Source organism: Parastagonospora nodorum (assembly GCF_000146915.1).
Source record: "Parastagonospora nodorum SN15 chromosome Unknown scaffold_22, whole genome shotgun sequence".
In the NCBI taxonomy this organism is placed as follows: domain Eukaryota; kingdom Fungi; phylum Ascomycota; class Dothideomycetes; order Pleosporales; family Phaeosphaeriaceae; genus Parastagonospora; species Parastagonospora nodorum.
This window is the reverse complement of record NW_001884570.1, coordinates 11,204-27,097: the sequence shown is the minus strand read 5'-3', so window position 1 is coordinate 27,097 and position 15,894 is coordinate 11,204. Positions and strand designations below refer to the sequence as shown.

General features: G+C 47.7%; 5 protein-coding genes across 5 annotated transcripts; 3 read left to right on the top strand and 2 right to left on the bottom strand.

Annotated features, from left to right (window-relative positions):
• Nucleotides 1-365: 365 nt before the first annotated feature.
• SNOG_12277 (hypothetical protein) lies at nt 366-1,231 on the top strand (the record flags this gene model as incomplete). Its single annotated transcript, XM_001802450.1, has 2 exons — nt 366-436; nt 493-1,231. The coding sequence occupies 2 exons, from the start codon at nt 366-368 to the stop codon at nt 1,229-1,231; spliced, it is 810 nt and encodes a 269-aa protein (XP_001802502.1).
• Nucleotides 1,232-1,458: 227 nt separating this feature from the next.
• Nucleotides 1,459-1,950, bottom strand: SNOG_12276 (hypothetical protein; the record flags this gene model as incomplete). The annotated part of the gene is made up of 1 exon (XM_001802449.1): nt 1,459-1,950. One exon carries the CDS (start codon nt 1,948-1,950, stop codon nt 1,459-1,461), a length of 492 nt encoding a protein of 163 aa, XP_001802501.1.
• Nucleotides 1,951-2,723: 773 nt separating this feature from the next.
• On the top strand, nt 2,724-5,957 carry SNOG_12275 (hypothetical protein; the record flags this gene model as incomplete). The annotated part of the gene is made up of 7 exons (XM_001802448.1): nt 2,724-2,745; nt 2,798-4,270; nt 4,382-4,544; nt 4,831-4,942; nt 5,006-5,118; nt 5,265-5,685; nt 5,739-5,957. The coding sequence occupies 7 exons, from the start codon at nt 2,724-2,726 to the stop codon at nt 5,955-5,957; spliced, it is 2,523 nt and encodes an 840-aa protein (XP_001802500.1).
• A 3,428-nt stretch (nt 5,958-9,385) lies between these two features.
• SNOG_12273 (hypothetical protein) lies at nt 9,386-10,195 on the top strand (the record flags this gene model as incomplete). Its single annotated transcript, XM_001802447.1, has 1 exon — nt 9,386-10,195. One exon carries the CDS (start codon nt 9,386-9,388, stop codon nt 10,193-10,195), a length of 810 nt encoding a protein of 269 aa, XP_001802499.1.
• A 2,459-nt stretch (nt 10,196-12,654) lies between these two features.
• SNOG_12272 (hypothetical protein) lies at nt 12,655-14,026 on the bottom strand (the record flags this gene model as incomplete). The annotated part of the gene is given in 3 exon segments (XM_001802446.1): nt 12,655-13,379; nt 13,548-13,910; nt 13,930-14,026. The coding sequence occupies 3 exon segments, from the start codon at nt 14,024-14,026 to the stop codon at nt 12,655-12,657; spliced, it is 1,185 nt and encodes a 394-aa protein (XP_001802498.1).
• Nucleotides 14,027-15,894: the final 1,868 nt, after the last annotated feature.

Here is a 15,894-nt window from a genome sequence, read left to right as displayed (position 1 = left end):
GCAGCCAATGACAAGCCACGACCCACATCCGAGGCCGCGGCCCCAACATTTCTCCAGCTTCTATGCGGCCCCGCTGCACTAGTCCAGAACCTCACGTTGGAGCAGCTGATCGTAACGTCGAATACGATAGGAAGGCTCATATTCACATCGCGGAATTTGTTTTGCCTTGTGTCTACGAACATAAATCCGATACCGGCCGCGGACCATCCACCATTAGTCAGATAGTTGGTATGCTGAAAGTGTGAATCACATCATGCGACTTCTCTACTCTCACAATCAAGAACTAATCGTTTGCGGACAGCATCACATACAAAAATTGACAAATCTGACTTACGCCATCTTGAATAATCTTCCCCTCCCCAACAATGGGCGTCTTCTACGAAACAATCCCCGACTCTCTCAAACCATGGATCCTCGAACAACAAATGCTCTTCGTGTACATTTCCCTCGCAACCCTATCTCCAACATCTAAAAAACTAACACCTGCACCAGTGGAACCGCTCCCCTCTCCCCTCACGGCCACATCAACATCTCCCCCAAAGGCGGCAGCACCTTCGGCATCCCGTCCCCCACCTCTTTCTGGTACATGGACCTCACTGGCTCCGGTGTCGAAACGCACGCGCACCTCCACGAGCCCGGTAACGCGCGCATCGTCATCATGTTCCTTGCCTTCACGGGCCCGCCGCGAATCGTGCGCTTATGGGGAAAGGGCCGGGCTATTGAGAACGGCACATCCGAATACGCTGCTTTTATCGCCGACAATAAAATCGCCACCAAGCCCGGCTGCAGGAGTATCATCATGTTGGACATTGATCAGGTCGCCACGAGCTGCGGGTTCAGCGTGCCGTATTATGATTTCGTGGCGCACAGGCCGATTCTAGATGATTTCTTCGCCAAGAAGCAGGACAAGTTTGAAAAGGGCGATGAGAAAGAAAGCATGGACAGGTATTGGAGTTGGAAGAGTCAATTGAGCATTGATGGGCTGCCGGGCATGAAGAGAGGTTATGAGTTTGCACAGAGGAATGGGGTCAAGCCACTGAAGAAGATGGTTGGGAGGGCGGGGGAAGTGGCGGAGAGGAATGCTGGGATGTATGGGGAGAAGGAGAGAGTGGGCATGGTGCATTTGTTGGTGGTGTTGGTGCTGGGGATGGTTATCGGGGCTGCGGCGGTGTGCAGCTTCTTGAGTCCTGAGGGCTTGAAGGTATTGCAGGCAAAGGGCAGGTTAGTTTGAAGTGCTAAAAGTAGTGTAGAAGAGTTGGCTTATTAAAGATGCTCGAGGCACATGTTCGGTGTTGTGGTGTTTTGTAGCGTTGACTGGATTATTATTGTTCGGATTTGCTGTGATCTTCCAAGTGCCTGATTCCCGAGAAGATTGCTCGGTGGCACGGACTAAGAGGAGAGCACTATTTTATGGTTTAATAACTCTTGTGTTCGATGCATGTGTTGGTAAGTTGACGCTCAACTCCTCGGCCACACCCAAGTGTACAACCTCCATCTCTCGCCATGCGTCAACGGCTCTTCCGCTTTTGAAGGCCCGAGTGGCTGTATGTCGTTGAACGGCGAGTCTTTTATCGGCTCGTCCTGTTCAAATACATTCTTCTGCTTTTTCGGACTAAATCCATGCATTTCATGATCAGACTTGCGCTTATGTTGCTGGATGGGGATGGAACACGAGTGAGATGCGACTGTATGGTCGATGGTAGGCTGAACATAGGTTTGGGAGTCTGAATGCTCCATGCAATTATTTTGATAAGGTTCTGGTGAGGTCATTGCCAACTTTTCCGTGTGGTGTGGGGTCATGCGATGAACTGAATTGTGAGTAGCAAGAACGTGCATGCTGAAGCTTTGCTGCAAGCGCATCTCGCAGTCCTGTGCGTCCATCACAATGATGTCAAACCTCTGCTTGTTGATGTTGCGAACGGACAACGGCCAGATGGTGCACAGTGCCATTGTGACATGTGACGGTTCCGAACAAAGTCTTGTTTCTATGCCAGTCAACTAGCAGGGGCTCCATATCGAACAACGTTTTAAGCCCCGAAAGGTAGGCTCCGGGAAAACACTCCCTACAGGCTGAGCATTCAGCATCGCGATTACATGATGATGTTGTGCGATCCTTCATAGATGCTTCGTCATCGCGTTGAGGAAGACGCGTAATGGAAAGGACGAAATGAAGATAAACAGACGGATGCGGAAAGAATAGCGCGGAGATAACGAGACCGACCCCGCAGCGAACGACGACCCAACGCCCCGCCAAGTCTACCTTGTCTGATGTAGAGCCGCAGTGCAGCCAAAGTTCATGCTTTGACGTGAAGCAAGGAACATGGTGCGGAGGCTAAGCCACCTGGAGGACGAGTCGTGAAACGTGAGCATAAACGAGACGCAGTATACAAGAAGTGTTTGTTTAGACGAGTTTTTACAGATCTGTCCGATTAGGCGAATGAACTAAGAGCAAATGTGCAGACGGACTCGGTGTAAAATGGCAGCGGGAAGAACGTGGGAGTTCGCGAGGCTGAGTGCTAAGAATAGACGTCGCGTGTCGTCATTGGTCCAAACGCGTGGCGATGCAGGGATGGCGATCTAAGCCTCAGCTACAGTACGCGTTTGGAGCCGCAATGTACCCACAGCCTTGCTGCTCCAGACCTTCACTAAATACTCGCTCGCTCGCAATTCGTAGCTGAAGCCCGCGAATCACTCGACCAAAGCTAGACACACGGCATGTCACCATGTTAGACGAGAACCTGCCCAGTAAGTTGCCTTGTTCATCCCCATCGTCAGAGGCTGAGCTAACTTGCTCCAGCGTTCTTCCTCAAGCCGTCTACAGACAAGCTCAAGCACCACGAGTCGTACTACTTCACGCAGAATGGCTCGGATCCCGATGCGCAATATGCGCTGCACCACATCGACCCCTCATCGAACGACGCGAAGAACACTTACGCCGTAGCCCTGTTCGACTCGTACCGACCCGACATCTTGTTCGGTGAAGTGCTAGCGAAGCCGGGCTGGACACACCCAACACTCTCCCAGGAGGAGATCCGCAAGAATGGCGGCGTACCTCCCCCACCACAGCCCATATATCCCACCGAATTCGCCATCCAGCTCTACAACCCGGACACGCAGGTGATCGTGAAGCAGCAGACAACGAAATGGAGCAGCACAATCAGCTGGGAGTTCAGCATACCGCAAATCACCTTCCGCATGCCGAGCAATTCAGACCTCGACCGGACACAGATCGATCCCAGCACCGACGTGAACACACCAAGAGTCAACTTTGCGTGGCGGAAGGAAGGCAGGATGGGCAAGGACTTGACGTGCTACATGACTGGCAAGTCGACGGACCTTACTGGAAAGAAGGCGAAGAAGAGCAAGGAGCCCGACATCGCCGTCGCACTGTTCTCGGGGCTGAGGGAGATGTCTATCATGGAGCCGAACCTATACCGCGTCGAGATTGAGGACTACAAGGGTCTGGAGGTGGCATTGCTGCTGAGTGCGGCTGTCATTCGCGATCTCTTCTTCGGAGATCCAAGGGAGCAGTTCCATGTCAGCGACGTTGCTGCCAGGAAGAATAGTGGTGGAGTGAGGACAAGGAAAGGCTCATCACCAGTACAGGGAGCACACATTACGCCACCCGTCATGACTCCACAACCTCCGCCACCTCCAGCATATACTGGCCCATCACAGTATCCACCTGAAAAGGTGCCTTTGCAGCCAGCGAGTGGAGCTGCGATGAACGCGCAAATGCAGCCTCCATCATACACCCCCAACAACAATGCTGCCAAGCGTTCCTCTCTTCCGCCGCTACAGACCGGCGCCCGCCCGGCACATGTCCAGCAACAAAGACCGCCACAGGGACGCACATTCGCTCAACACCAACAACAACGACAACAGCCGCAGCAACCGCAACGACCTCAACAACCACAGCAGCCGCCGAGGCCACAACAGCAACAAGCTCCCAGGCCCCAACAAGGCACCCAACAAGCACAACCAGGACCGCGTTTAGACCCCCGAGCGCAATGGGAGATTGACGCAGAGACCGCAAGGCTGAAAGCCCAAGTCGAAGCCGAAGAGCGCGAACAACAGCGCAAAGCTGAAGCCGAGAAGAAAGCCCGCAAAAGGCGCGAGCAAGAACAGGAGCGCCAGACACTGCAGTTCCTCGAGCAAGAAAAGAAGCAAAAGGAGCGCGAAGAGAAAGAGCGACGTCGCAAACAAGCAGAGGTCGATAAGGAGACTGAACGCCTGAAGAAGCAATTCGGCGACCAATCCACGCTACTACGTCCGGCACTGCAGAATCAGAATCGCCCACTCCACACCACTAATCCAAGGCCCGTGGACCCAGGGCCGACAACAACAGCAACGACCAGCACCTGTACCCACACAACCTCAGAATCCATACTTGGCGCCTGGAGGCCATCGGCCAACTGCGAGTCACAGCAGCTTCTTCACCAACGGATTGCCGAAGCCACAGGTGCAACCAAAGGCGAAGAAGAGTTTTTGGGGATTGAGGACGTCAAGCGAGACGACCGCGGAGAAGCTGAAGAAGAAGAAGAGTAGTATGTTTTAAGCATTTGGCACCTCACGATAGAGAAGGCATTTGGACAGGCGTTTGGGACTTGAGCATTGGAAATAGCGTATGATACCACATCTTATGATTTCGTTCCAAGTTTCATTTTCCTCTTCTCTCACCTCTTGTCAGCCGTGCCTGCGCTAAACTAGATCCGTCCTAGCATGTGAACTTTGGGGCATCTCGACCAGACCCTACTTTCACATCTCTACCACAACTCCACCTAGACCGACACTATCCAACAGATGATCGTATGTTTCCTGTAAATGAAGGTCCATATTCACTCACCTCGTCTATTTCTTCCGCACGCAGCGCGCCCAGGCCAGCGGCGTGGAATCCGCCAAGCCCGGAAACTTGCTCAATGAGCACGTTTCCCAGGGTCGCGTATGCAGGGCACCAGCGCCACAGTAGTGGTACCAACAAACAATCGTATACTTACAGTACTAGTCAAAGCTTGGTATTGACATGAAGGGAAGTTATTGGGTGGCGGAATTGCTTAGTGGCATGCAGGCATCGATTGCGCGCATGGGAAGGGGAGGTAGCATGGTAAAGACGGGAAGGTAAGAATATGAGTAAGAGTATAAAGAGACCAGCAAGGGACTGCGCAAGGTAGATCTTTACTCATCTCGCGCACCTCAAGCCTACTTGTTTATCCCGTAATAAACATGCTTTCCTCAACCCTCCTCCCCCTCCTGGCCCTCGCCAGCACCGCGACAGCGCATTTCCGCCTCCTCCAACCCCAATGGCGCGGCGACTCCTTCATCGCCCCGGCCTCGCAATACAACTACCCCTGCGCCGGCGTCAACGCTACGTCCAGCGATTCCACGAACCGCACCCAATGGCCGCTGACCGGCGGTAGCGTTGTCTTCAATGGCAGTCACCCATGGTCCTTCACATACGTCAACCTCGCCATCGGCACCAACGCATCAAGCTTCAACATCTCGCTGGTTCCAGGCTTCAACCAGACTGGTCCCGGCGTATTTTGCTTCAAAGAGACGGGCCGCGCGCATCTCGAAGAAGGGCTGAAGAAGGCTGGGTACAGTGGGTTGACGGATGAGAGGCTGAATGGGTTGGATGCTACTGTTCAGGTCATCCAATTGGGCGAGAGGGGAAGTGCTTTGTACAACGTAGGTCGCCCCCATCTGCCGTCTCGGTATTAACGTTGCTAATATTGAAATAGTGCGCGGATATCAAGTTCAACGCGAGCGCTCAGCTTCTCGCAGATGATCAGTGCAAGAATGGAACGGGCGTTAGTGGTGTTGCGATTGCAAATGTTGAGGGCGGTGCATCGCCTGCGGGATCTGCAGCGCCGTCTGCAAGTTCGGGGGCGGCGAGCAAGTTTGGACCGGTCGTTGGGAGCGGAGTTGTTGCGGCTGCGATGGCTTGGGGATTATGGTGAAAGATCGGTTGAAATCAACTGACGATGCTTATTGTAGCGCAAAGACAGCTAATAACATTGCATCAACCCTAACTCGATGCGCAAAACAAGTACGAACACGTTCGCGAATTCGGCATGCTCTTGGATTAGACGACATCATGTCGGTGCCGAGTGAAGATGCCGTCGGAAGTTCCGCTCAGGAAACGTTCTAGAATTTAATAAAGATGGAATTGTTCAGACAAACGTAGACGTCGCACATGTGAGGCGGCTCGAACATCCTTCGCCGGTCCTTCCGCTTTCATCACACCCCGCAACTCAGACTCAGACTCAGCCCACGATCCGTACTCCATATCTGCAAGATAAGCACATACTCTCGAATCTGGCGTTTCTTGGACAAGAGCTACGTCGCATTCGTGCGTGGAGTTGAGTTCCTGCCAGTCAAAGTGCTCAGTTGAGATTCTAGATTGTGACATCCTTGACTGTGCTCGCACAAAGCACACGTCTTCCGCATGATGCGGCTGTGACGAGCATGCGCATTGCCCATCACGTCAAATATATCAGGTTTTCGGCAACAGATAAAGCATTTGAAGAACATGATGGAGGTACACATAGCTTGCCAAAGTATGTAGAGGTACAAATCGTCGCAATGGACGGGATCTGGTTCTCAACTGCTCAGCACATATCAGAGCATACTTTACTTTCCTCTGTCGGTAACTCAGTCCGGGCAAACATTCCCTCAAGATGCTAGATTCAGTCGAAGGCTATCTCACATGTTGCTATCACGGTCTGTTGGGGTGGAAACGTAGTTCTCTTCTCTCTGAAATTAAATGCTAGAGTCGTTAGTACCGCTAGGGTGATTTTCAGTTAGCCTTCGGCCTTGAATAGAAAAAATTTACCTTAGCTACAAAATCGCTCAGAATGCTGCTGTTAACGCGTCCTTCGCGAAAGCTATAAAGGCACAGATCTTCCTTTTGCTGACAATATCTCGGTCCTTTACGGTCGCACCTCTAGTCCCTGTCTAAGACGCAGGTTGATAGTTGACATGTATACGTTAAAGATAGTAGACGCTGTAAGTATAGTAGTATTACGCTAGGAAATAATTAAGTTATTTTAGATAGAAAGTTGGTTAGATTGAGTAAGTAAACCTAGGCGCATGCAATAGAGCTGTGTAGTCTAGAGTTATTATTATGCTTAACTTAGCGCTAAAAATAGCAGACAGTAGTAAGTAGCTTGCAGCGTTTCGGGAACGGAGAACAGCTGTGCTCGGGGTCGGAAGACAGCTGTGCCGGGGCCGGAAGACAGCTGTGCCGGGGCCGGAGGCCAGCAGTGTCGGGGCCGGAAGGCGCTGACTCCGTGGGGCAATTTCCTGGTTTACCGCTATGATGGGACCGGCCAAGCCACCGTGTTAGGGCCGTCGCAGCAACATTCAGGACCAATAAATAGGCAAGGTCGGTATAAACATAAAAACTTTACTCTAAAATAAAGATTCGTGACGATCTTTTTCGTCAATCCGCACATACAATCTTCCCTTACTGCCTTTCCTCCTCATGAGTGCACGACCGTACTGTTTGCGCACCAACAGACTTTCACGTCCGCTTGGGATCGATGCGTTCCCCGTGGAATTTAGTTGGCAGCTGTCAGCAAAGCAAGGCATTTGTAATGTCACCCAATCTTCCTACGAACTTCAGGTTTCCACATCTTTATCCTTCGAATTCGAAAATATCGTTTGGGACAGCAGAAAAACTGCTACAAGCAAAAGTTCATCACTTACCGCCATCTATGCGGGAAATGTTATGAAAAGCCGCACTCGGTATTATTGGCGTCTCCGCGTATGGGACCAATTCGAAGATTCTAGCGATGACACTTGGGACACTGCCGAGCAAGCATGGTTCGAAACAGGATTGCTGCTGCCATCGGACTGGAAAGCGTCCTGGATTAGCACTCCTGAGACGACAACGACTGGGAGTTCAGCAAAAGATCACAGAGTCATATACCTCTCCAGCAGCTTACAGCTTGTGAAAAAACCAGTCCGTGGACGAGCTTACGCAACGGCTTGTGGATGGTACAAGCTCTTCATCAATGGAAACAATGTCACTGGTACGGCGTTGGTGCCACGCTGGACGCCATTTGACAAGTTCACTGAATACCAGACTTACGACATTGCGAAATATTTGAAGACTGGCGAGAATGTGATCAGTGTCGTTGTTGCCGATGGGCGCTTCAGAGGGCAGATAGGCGCCACCGAAGGGCGCTGTCGATACGGAGATCGGCTTTCTGCACTTATACAGCTCGAGGCGGATACAGATGATGGAAAAACTGTTACATTTTGTACAGACGAGACATGGAGGTCTCTAAAGGGTTCCATCGTTCGATCAGACCCCGTATGGGGCGAACATACTGACTTTCGAATCTCTGATGAATGGCTTGGAAAGTGCGATGCTTTGTCTTCTAACCTCGCCGAAAAGGTCCTAGTTTTGACGAAGAACCTCATCGCAGAAGAAGTCGAACGCGTCGAAGAAGTGATGCGCTTGCCACCTAAGACCATACTTCGTGCCCCGTCAGGGGCACAACTAGTCGACTTCGGCCAAAACTTTGCGGGAATTATGGTAATCAAGCTCCGCGGCCGGTCGGGTTCCAAAATTGCCATAACATACAGCGAAGTCCTGTCGAGCGACGGAGAGCTCGATGTCAATTACTTGAAACTTCCCATAATTCCACATATCGTACAACGGGACATCGTAACCCTCGGAGAGAATGTAGCTGAATTTCAGCCTTGGTTCACCATCCATGGATTTCGCTACGCCGAAGTTCAAGGCTTGGACTACGAACTTAGTCCCTCTGATGTCCAAGGAGTCGTCCTGGCTTCCAACTTCCCAATCACAGGATCTTTCACCTGCTCAGACGCTCACCTTAATAAGCTCTATCATAATATTGTTTGGGGTGCCCGCAGCAATTTCACCGACACACCAACTGACTGTCCGACTCGAGAGCGAATGGGTTGGACTGGAGACATTCAAGTATTTTCTTCTACTGCGACCATGCTATTCGACAGTCAGAATTTCCTGCGTCGGTACTTGCGTTGTCTGGCTGCGGAGCAACTTGCCGACGGTACTATCCCACCATACATCCCCAGCGGTGCATCACAGTTCAGTAGTCAGCTATCGTTGATGACAAGGATGACCTCGGAATCAACTGGGTGGGGCGATGCTTCTACAATGGTGCCTTGGGCTCTGTATTGGCACTACAATGACGAAGTAGTCCTCTTACGACAGTACGATAGCATGAAGAGGTGGGTGAATAGCTTGACACGTCGAGCACGAGAGAAGATGAGCTGGAGAAGATGGCTCTTCACCAAAGTCGGTTCTGGATGTGGCGACCTCGAGCGGTACATCTTGGATACTGGTTTTAGCTATGGTGAATGGCTTCGGGCTGGAAGCGGGATTCTCACAATGATCAAAGATGTCTTGTTCCCTAGCGCCGCTGTTTCTACCGCATACTTGGCCCACTCAACTCGTCTCCTCTCCAACATCGCCAATATCCTTGGCAAACAGGAAGACGCAGAACATTATCTTGCACTTTCGAGAAGAACATCTGAAGCGTGGCGCACTGCTTTCGTCCGACAACGCGGTGCCCGCATCGCAGAAGACTACCAAGACGATTACGTCCGCGCCCTCGCCTTCAACCTCATCGAGCCAGAACAAAAACCAGCAGCGTTAGAACGCCTTGTAGAACTCATAGCTCAAGCTGGCTACCATCTGAAAACTGGCTTCATGAGCACTGGTCTGCTGCTCCCTGTACTTGCTGAATACGGCAGGGCAGACATCGCATACCGTCTCCTGATGCAAGACACAATGCCATCGTGGCTGTATCTTGTCCAAAAGGACGCAACGACTCTCTGGGAGACCTGGGAAGGATATGACGGCAAAGGCAAAGCGAAGATGTCGCATAATCACTATGCGTTTGGCACTGTGGCACAATGGTTGCAGGAGAGCGTGGCGGGTTTGAAGGCAGTCGAGCCAGGGTACAGGAAGATCAGGATAGAGCCTTTAGTTGGAGGCGGATTAACGCACGCTGAGGCTTCTTTGGAAACGCCATTGGGCTTCGCAAAGAGTGCCTGGAGTTTGGATAAAGAGGTAGGAATAGTGAGGCTTGAGGTTGTGATTCCGCCATGTGCTACAGCTGAAGTGGTGTTGCCAGGCCGCAAGGTTGAAACTTTAGGATCTGGCAACTATTCATTTGAATATAGGATAGGTTTATAATTGTAATAAATGGCTGCTTGCGTCTAATGCTGCTAATAGACTAGTTTCTCTACCTGTTGAAATGAAAATTGTAACGATATTCCCTAGCATATGATGCATTTTGGTGTCGGCCCCCGAAACTTCCCATTCTAGCAATCGTGTACCCTGCCCCGAAAACATCCAAGAGGTGGCGACGAATCGGGCCTGATTCGTACCGAGATAGGTATAGCGCTAGGGTATCTCCAACCCGAAACGGCAATCCTAGGATCTAATTCGTAGGCTAGGTTTTTTTGTACCTTACTACAATTTATGTATCAGATAATACGTAGTAAGATATTAGGGATAAGAAACAAGTTAATTCTAAGCCTTAGAGTATAAGCCTTCTACTAATCTAAAGCATAGGCTAACGTATTCTACTACTAAGCTAGTTAACCTACTAAGCTAGTTAGTTTCTGCTAAGACTCTTTACTAACCTATTAATATAATATATCTTAATAATATAATGCGTAATTAACTAATTAAGAAGGCAGAATCTAGCTTGCTCTATCTGCCTATAACGCCTAATAATTCTAAAGTCTATAACACGCTGCTAAGGCATTTAATATCTCTTCTTTAACCTTAACTTATTAATATAAGAGAATTATATATTACCTAGAAACTATCTCTAACTGCTAGAAACTTACTACTACTAAAGAGTAGACAATTATCTAATATATACTTAACTTTAATTTATAAGAATTTGCGCTCTAGCTATGTAAGGTAGCAGATATAGCTAATAAGCTACTAAGTATAAGAGATAGTAAGCTTATTAGTAAGTACTAAGCTAAGCGCTTTATAACGCGTTTATCTAAGCTTAAGATAGCCTTTAATTAAGCTAAGAATAAGCAGAGAATACTCTAGAAAGACCTAGAGATTATTAGCGCATAGTTTAAGCTTATAAAAGAGACTATAGCTAAGTATAGCGATCTACTAAGATAATATGCATAACTTTAATAAGACTAGCTTTTAGATAAGTATAATTAGCTCTATAAAAGTTATTATAAGCATAGAGAGATACGCTTAATCTAAGCTTATTTAGCTAAGTAATTATAAGTAAGTTATAGTAATCTAGAGTATCTACGCTGCTAGATATATAACTCTACTTTTTATTATCTATAAGAGATATATCTATATCTTAGCATAGTATAAGAAAGCTTTAATACTACGTAATTAGAAGCTATTAGTTTCTAAGAATAGCTAAATAAATAATATACTTAGTCTAGAGTAGTTAAAGCATTTTAACGCATATATAAAAGTATATTAGATAGAGAAGTATAAGCTACTTATCTTAGATAGCTATAAGAGCTACTTTAACTAGAATTTTAAGAACTACTATATTAAGAATAAGATTCTAACTCTCTATATGCTAGCTTATTTATTATACGTTCTCTAGCTACTTAATATAGTCTATTTTTTACTATTAAAGCATAAGTACTCTAAATATATCTAGAACTTAGTATAGAAATATATCTTCTATATTAATAAAGAAGGCTTTCTTTCTATCTTTAAAGATACGTTTTTTAATATATTTATAAAAGAGAACTATTAAAAAGCCTTTAAAGCTTTAGAACTTATTCTTATTAATGCATAGATAGTATTAGATTACCTTAAAGTACGCCTATATACTCTGCTAGAACCTCTTCTCTTAGTAACTCTATAGCAGTTAAAGACTCTAAATAATACTTATAAGTTTAGATCTTAGTTAAAGCTAGTACGTAATATCTTACTTTAGTTACTTATTATAGCTTAGGCTAGCTTCTTCTAGCTTATAAAAAATAGTAAGCTAATACTATATAAAAATACTCTTTAATATGCTTAGATATATAAGCTTAAAGAGCAATTAGTAAAGATAACTAAGCAGAAATTATAGAAGCATAAGCAGATTTAGTAGAGTAGTACTATAGAGTATAGTAAGGCAGTAACGTAAGTAGCTATAGAGGCGTCTATAGCTACTAGGCAGTTAAAGAGAAGTTATAGTAGAGATAATTAAGAAAGAGCTTAACTAGCTATATAGCGCTATAGAAACTATAGTAAAACTAGGTATAATGCGTAAACGTGCAAAAAGAATATAGAAGTATCTTCTAAATTAGATATAAGCATATTATATATAGGCTCTCTTATAGATAGCAATAAAATTAAAGATACATAACTAAAGTTCATTATGCTAAGCTTTTTTAACTAGCTTAGTGAGTTAACTAGCTTAGTGGTAGAATACGTTATAGAATAGAGATAAAGGTTAATTCCTCGTAGAATTATATCAGGGTTTCTTATAGAACAAGCCCGATTTTGGCCTTTGTTCCGTCGCCAATTAAGGATAGGATTCTGCAGCAGAATCTTAATTTCTAATATACTTGGGTAGACCTTTGCATTCGCAGCTATGTAGGTTGAGTACTCATTGCTACGACTTCGTACCAGTTGCTCTTTTTCATCGCTGTACCTCTTCAAGCCGCAGGCCCCGCTGTCCGAACTCTCCTCCCGGGGGTAGTCCACGCGCAGTCTGTGTAGACCCCATTCTGCGTCACGATGTCGGTCATCGCGAGTGCCGCAGTTGGCGTGTACTCGTCTTGCAAGATAGTCTCGCTTTCATAACAGCCGTACGGTCGGCAGTACTCATTCGCGCGCACGGTAGCCAGGTCAACCACGGAGAAGTAACCAGCCGAGGCGCGCCAAGTGCAGTAGCGACCTTTGCCCGAACCAGCGCAGCTATGCGATATGGTCACGATATCCCCTTCCAGCTGTCTGACGGTCAGGAGAGATGCTGTTGTAGATGGCGCAAAGACGTCATCCCCAAGACTTTCTGGGTCGCCAATGAATGATGCACAGCCGATGAACGTTTGTAGCGCGGCGTTGCGAACGAAATTGTAAACACTGGGACTGGTTAGGATAAATCCTGATACTATAGCGGTCACGGGCTGCGCAGTTCTCGTGGGTGTCGCGGTGATAGTAGTCTCATTGACACTGCACAGCGCAGAGTTGGTTGGGAGAGCTGAGGGCCAATACGAAGCTTCCCATGAGCCGCCTTCGAGGTAACATCTTGGGGTTGCGTCAGGAGCGGGTGCGTTGAGAACACTACAACCTGGTGCGAGTATCGATCCTGTTTGCATCGGGACCTGCGATTGCAAATGTGTGACGCGCCAACTGTAGGCATCTTTGAGTTGGCTGCACACTGGTCCGAAATCAATTGCCGAGTACAGGTCGGGGACGGCAATTGATCAAGCTCAGTTGACCAGGTGGGATAAAAGAAGTAGTCGGTTCCTGCAAAGTCCCATGTGTATGTCTCTTCCCTGGTCTGGCAAGTGAAAGACAGCGTTGATGCGGCGTGGGTAGCAGTCACATAATGTGATCAAAGTGGGAAGGGCCTTCGTGCTGCAGTTGTAGTATGAGTTCATATAAGTGGACAGGGAAACGTAGCCTGGAGGATATGCGCTGTAGCTGACAGCGACGGCATCCCAGATCTGTTTCGAGAGGAAGCTGCTGGACGTGCTGTAATTTGCATGCGCATCCCAGCAGTTCAAGGCGCTAGCAGGAATGTGAGAGAACTCGGACAGCAAGGCTGGTATATGAGCGGTCGGGAACTGGCGCATGCGTTGGCGGAAGCGTGATGCCAGGGGGTAGAGCGGACGTCGCATTGGCTTTTGTGGTGCTTGGTGTGGTCTCTTTACGATACCATAGTCAGACACTGTCGCAACCCAAATACCTTGATGAAGAAGGCTTACGTGCATATCCGCCCACGATGATCGCAGTGATAATCACATACGGACTTCGGGCTCGAATTCTCATAGCGTCGTGATGAATGAGGAGTCCAACAATCATGGCATTGCGAAGGTTTATATTTATGTATTCGACGCAACACAGCTTGCCTTCGCTGATACGGTCGACGCGAACATGCTGCCGCAAGACTTTGCGACCGAGAGAGGGTAAATAATCCGATCGGTCTTCTGAACGTCGGAGCCAGTTTAAGTTACGAGAACTTCAATCAAATTGTTGGTGCGTCAGATATTGTCATTGCATATGGTAGATGAACACTCGCTTTGGGGGCCGAGCGGGGTAGCATAAAATGGCTGCGTGCTCACTCGATGAAGAAGGAGCATCTCCTACATTAGCAACGCGACGGCGCAATTCAGTCAGCAAGATAGCACTGCGTTCATCGGTGATGCATGGTTCAGAGATTCCCGTAAGAACGTTCGCGAAGAACATCATCGACGAAGTAAGAATTGCGGAATCGAATATGCAGACAGGAATATGTACAAACACCGCCAAGGGAATCTTCGCCCTTCCTGTATCTAACTTATGTGCGAGTACCGATCTATACTTTCTAGCACACCATCAATTGGGCACGCACGAACCAGTCGCACAGTCGCAGTGAGCGTTCTTCTCGGCGCAGTTTTTCCCCTTTGAACCAAATGTTTCCGAGCCTGAGGCCATATCTGCATTCCATCTGGGAGTCGAACGTCAGCAAAGAACTGCTATCGGTCTTGTTTGGTGATAGCTTACCACATGTCCGCCGTTGTGCTCACAGCCTCTCTGACCTATAAAAGCGCAAGACTCATGTTTCTTTGCATGGCACTCGGCCCTGGGCTTGAGTGTCGCGGCGGATGCGGCGCTAATGAGGATGAGAATGGTAGCGAAGCTCTTCATATTGACCTTAGAGAATTGAAAGTTCTGTAGGAGGATTGAAGTAGATGTAAGTTTGTATGCGAGATCTTGAGAGGCGTGGGTGGAACGGCAGTAGATCGATGTGAAGACGGGTTGATTTGTTGGTAATGTTGAAGCAGAGAGAAGATTTGGGACTTCTTATACCTTCGAGCGGATCATCTCAGATGGTATCTCTGAATGTTACGCCGATGATGTCTGACTATTGCCGGCTTGAACAACCTCGATTTTGCCGAAGTCGCAGCCTTGCGAAGGTAGATACAGCCTCGCGAAAGCGGGTATGCCCTGAACATCAGCGGGCTCTAGCCTCGCAGAGGAACTCCACCATGACCGTTTCTCGACACACGCAATCAACGATGTGGGCCTATTTCCCGGTCTTTTTGTCATATTTGGATCGTCCATCCTTGAGCGTTGTCGCTATGTTTGGTCGTGGGGGCGGGTTGCAAGCGGGGCGTTGGGCAGTTCGGGGCGTAAGTGTGGGACGGTTGGGGCGTAAGTGTGGGACGGTTGGGGCGCAGCACAAAGCCTTGAATTGGTACCACTTACGATTCATCAGGAGGGGGGTGCTTCGCCATAGAATTTTTAGTAGAGCATCTTAATAATGCGTTACTAATAAGCGCAGTGTTATATGCTGACTTAATATGCCCGCAATTATTAACAAGATGCTCTTTCTATTAAGTAAGCACGTAGCGATTTTCTACTAGAACGCTATGCTCTAAAGCTAGCATTTATTTACTATATATATTAATAATATCTAATATACTAGTATGATACTCTAATATTTTAATAATGTTAAGCTAACTTTAAAATACTAACGTATTCTATTATTAAGCTAGCTATATTATTAAGCTAGCTACTTTTTTCTTAGTACTATAATATTATATCTCTTTTAACTCTTCTATCTAAGAATCTATTAGCTCTGCCTAGCCTTAGATTACGTAAGAACTAGAATATATTCTCTTTATAATATATTTCTAAGGTCTTTGAGAATGTATCCTACTTTAATACTACCTAAGATACTTATCTTA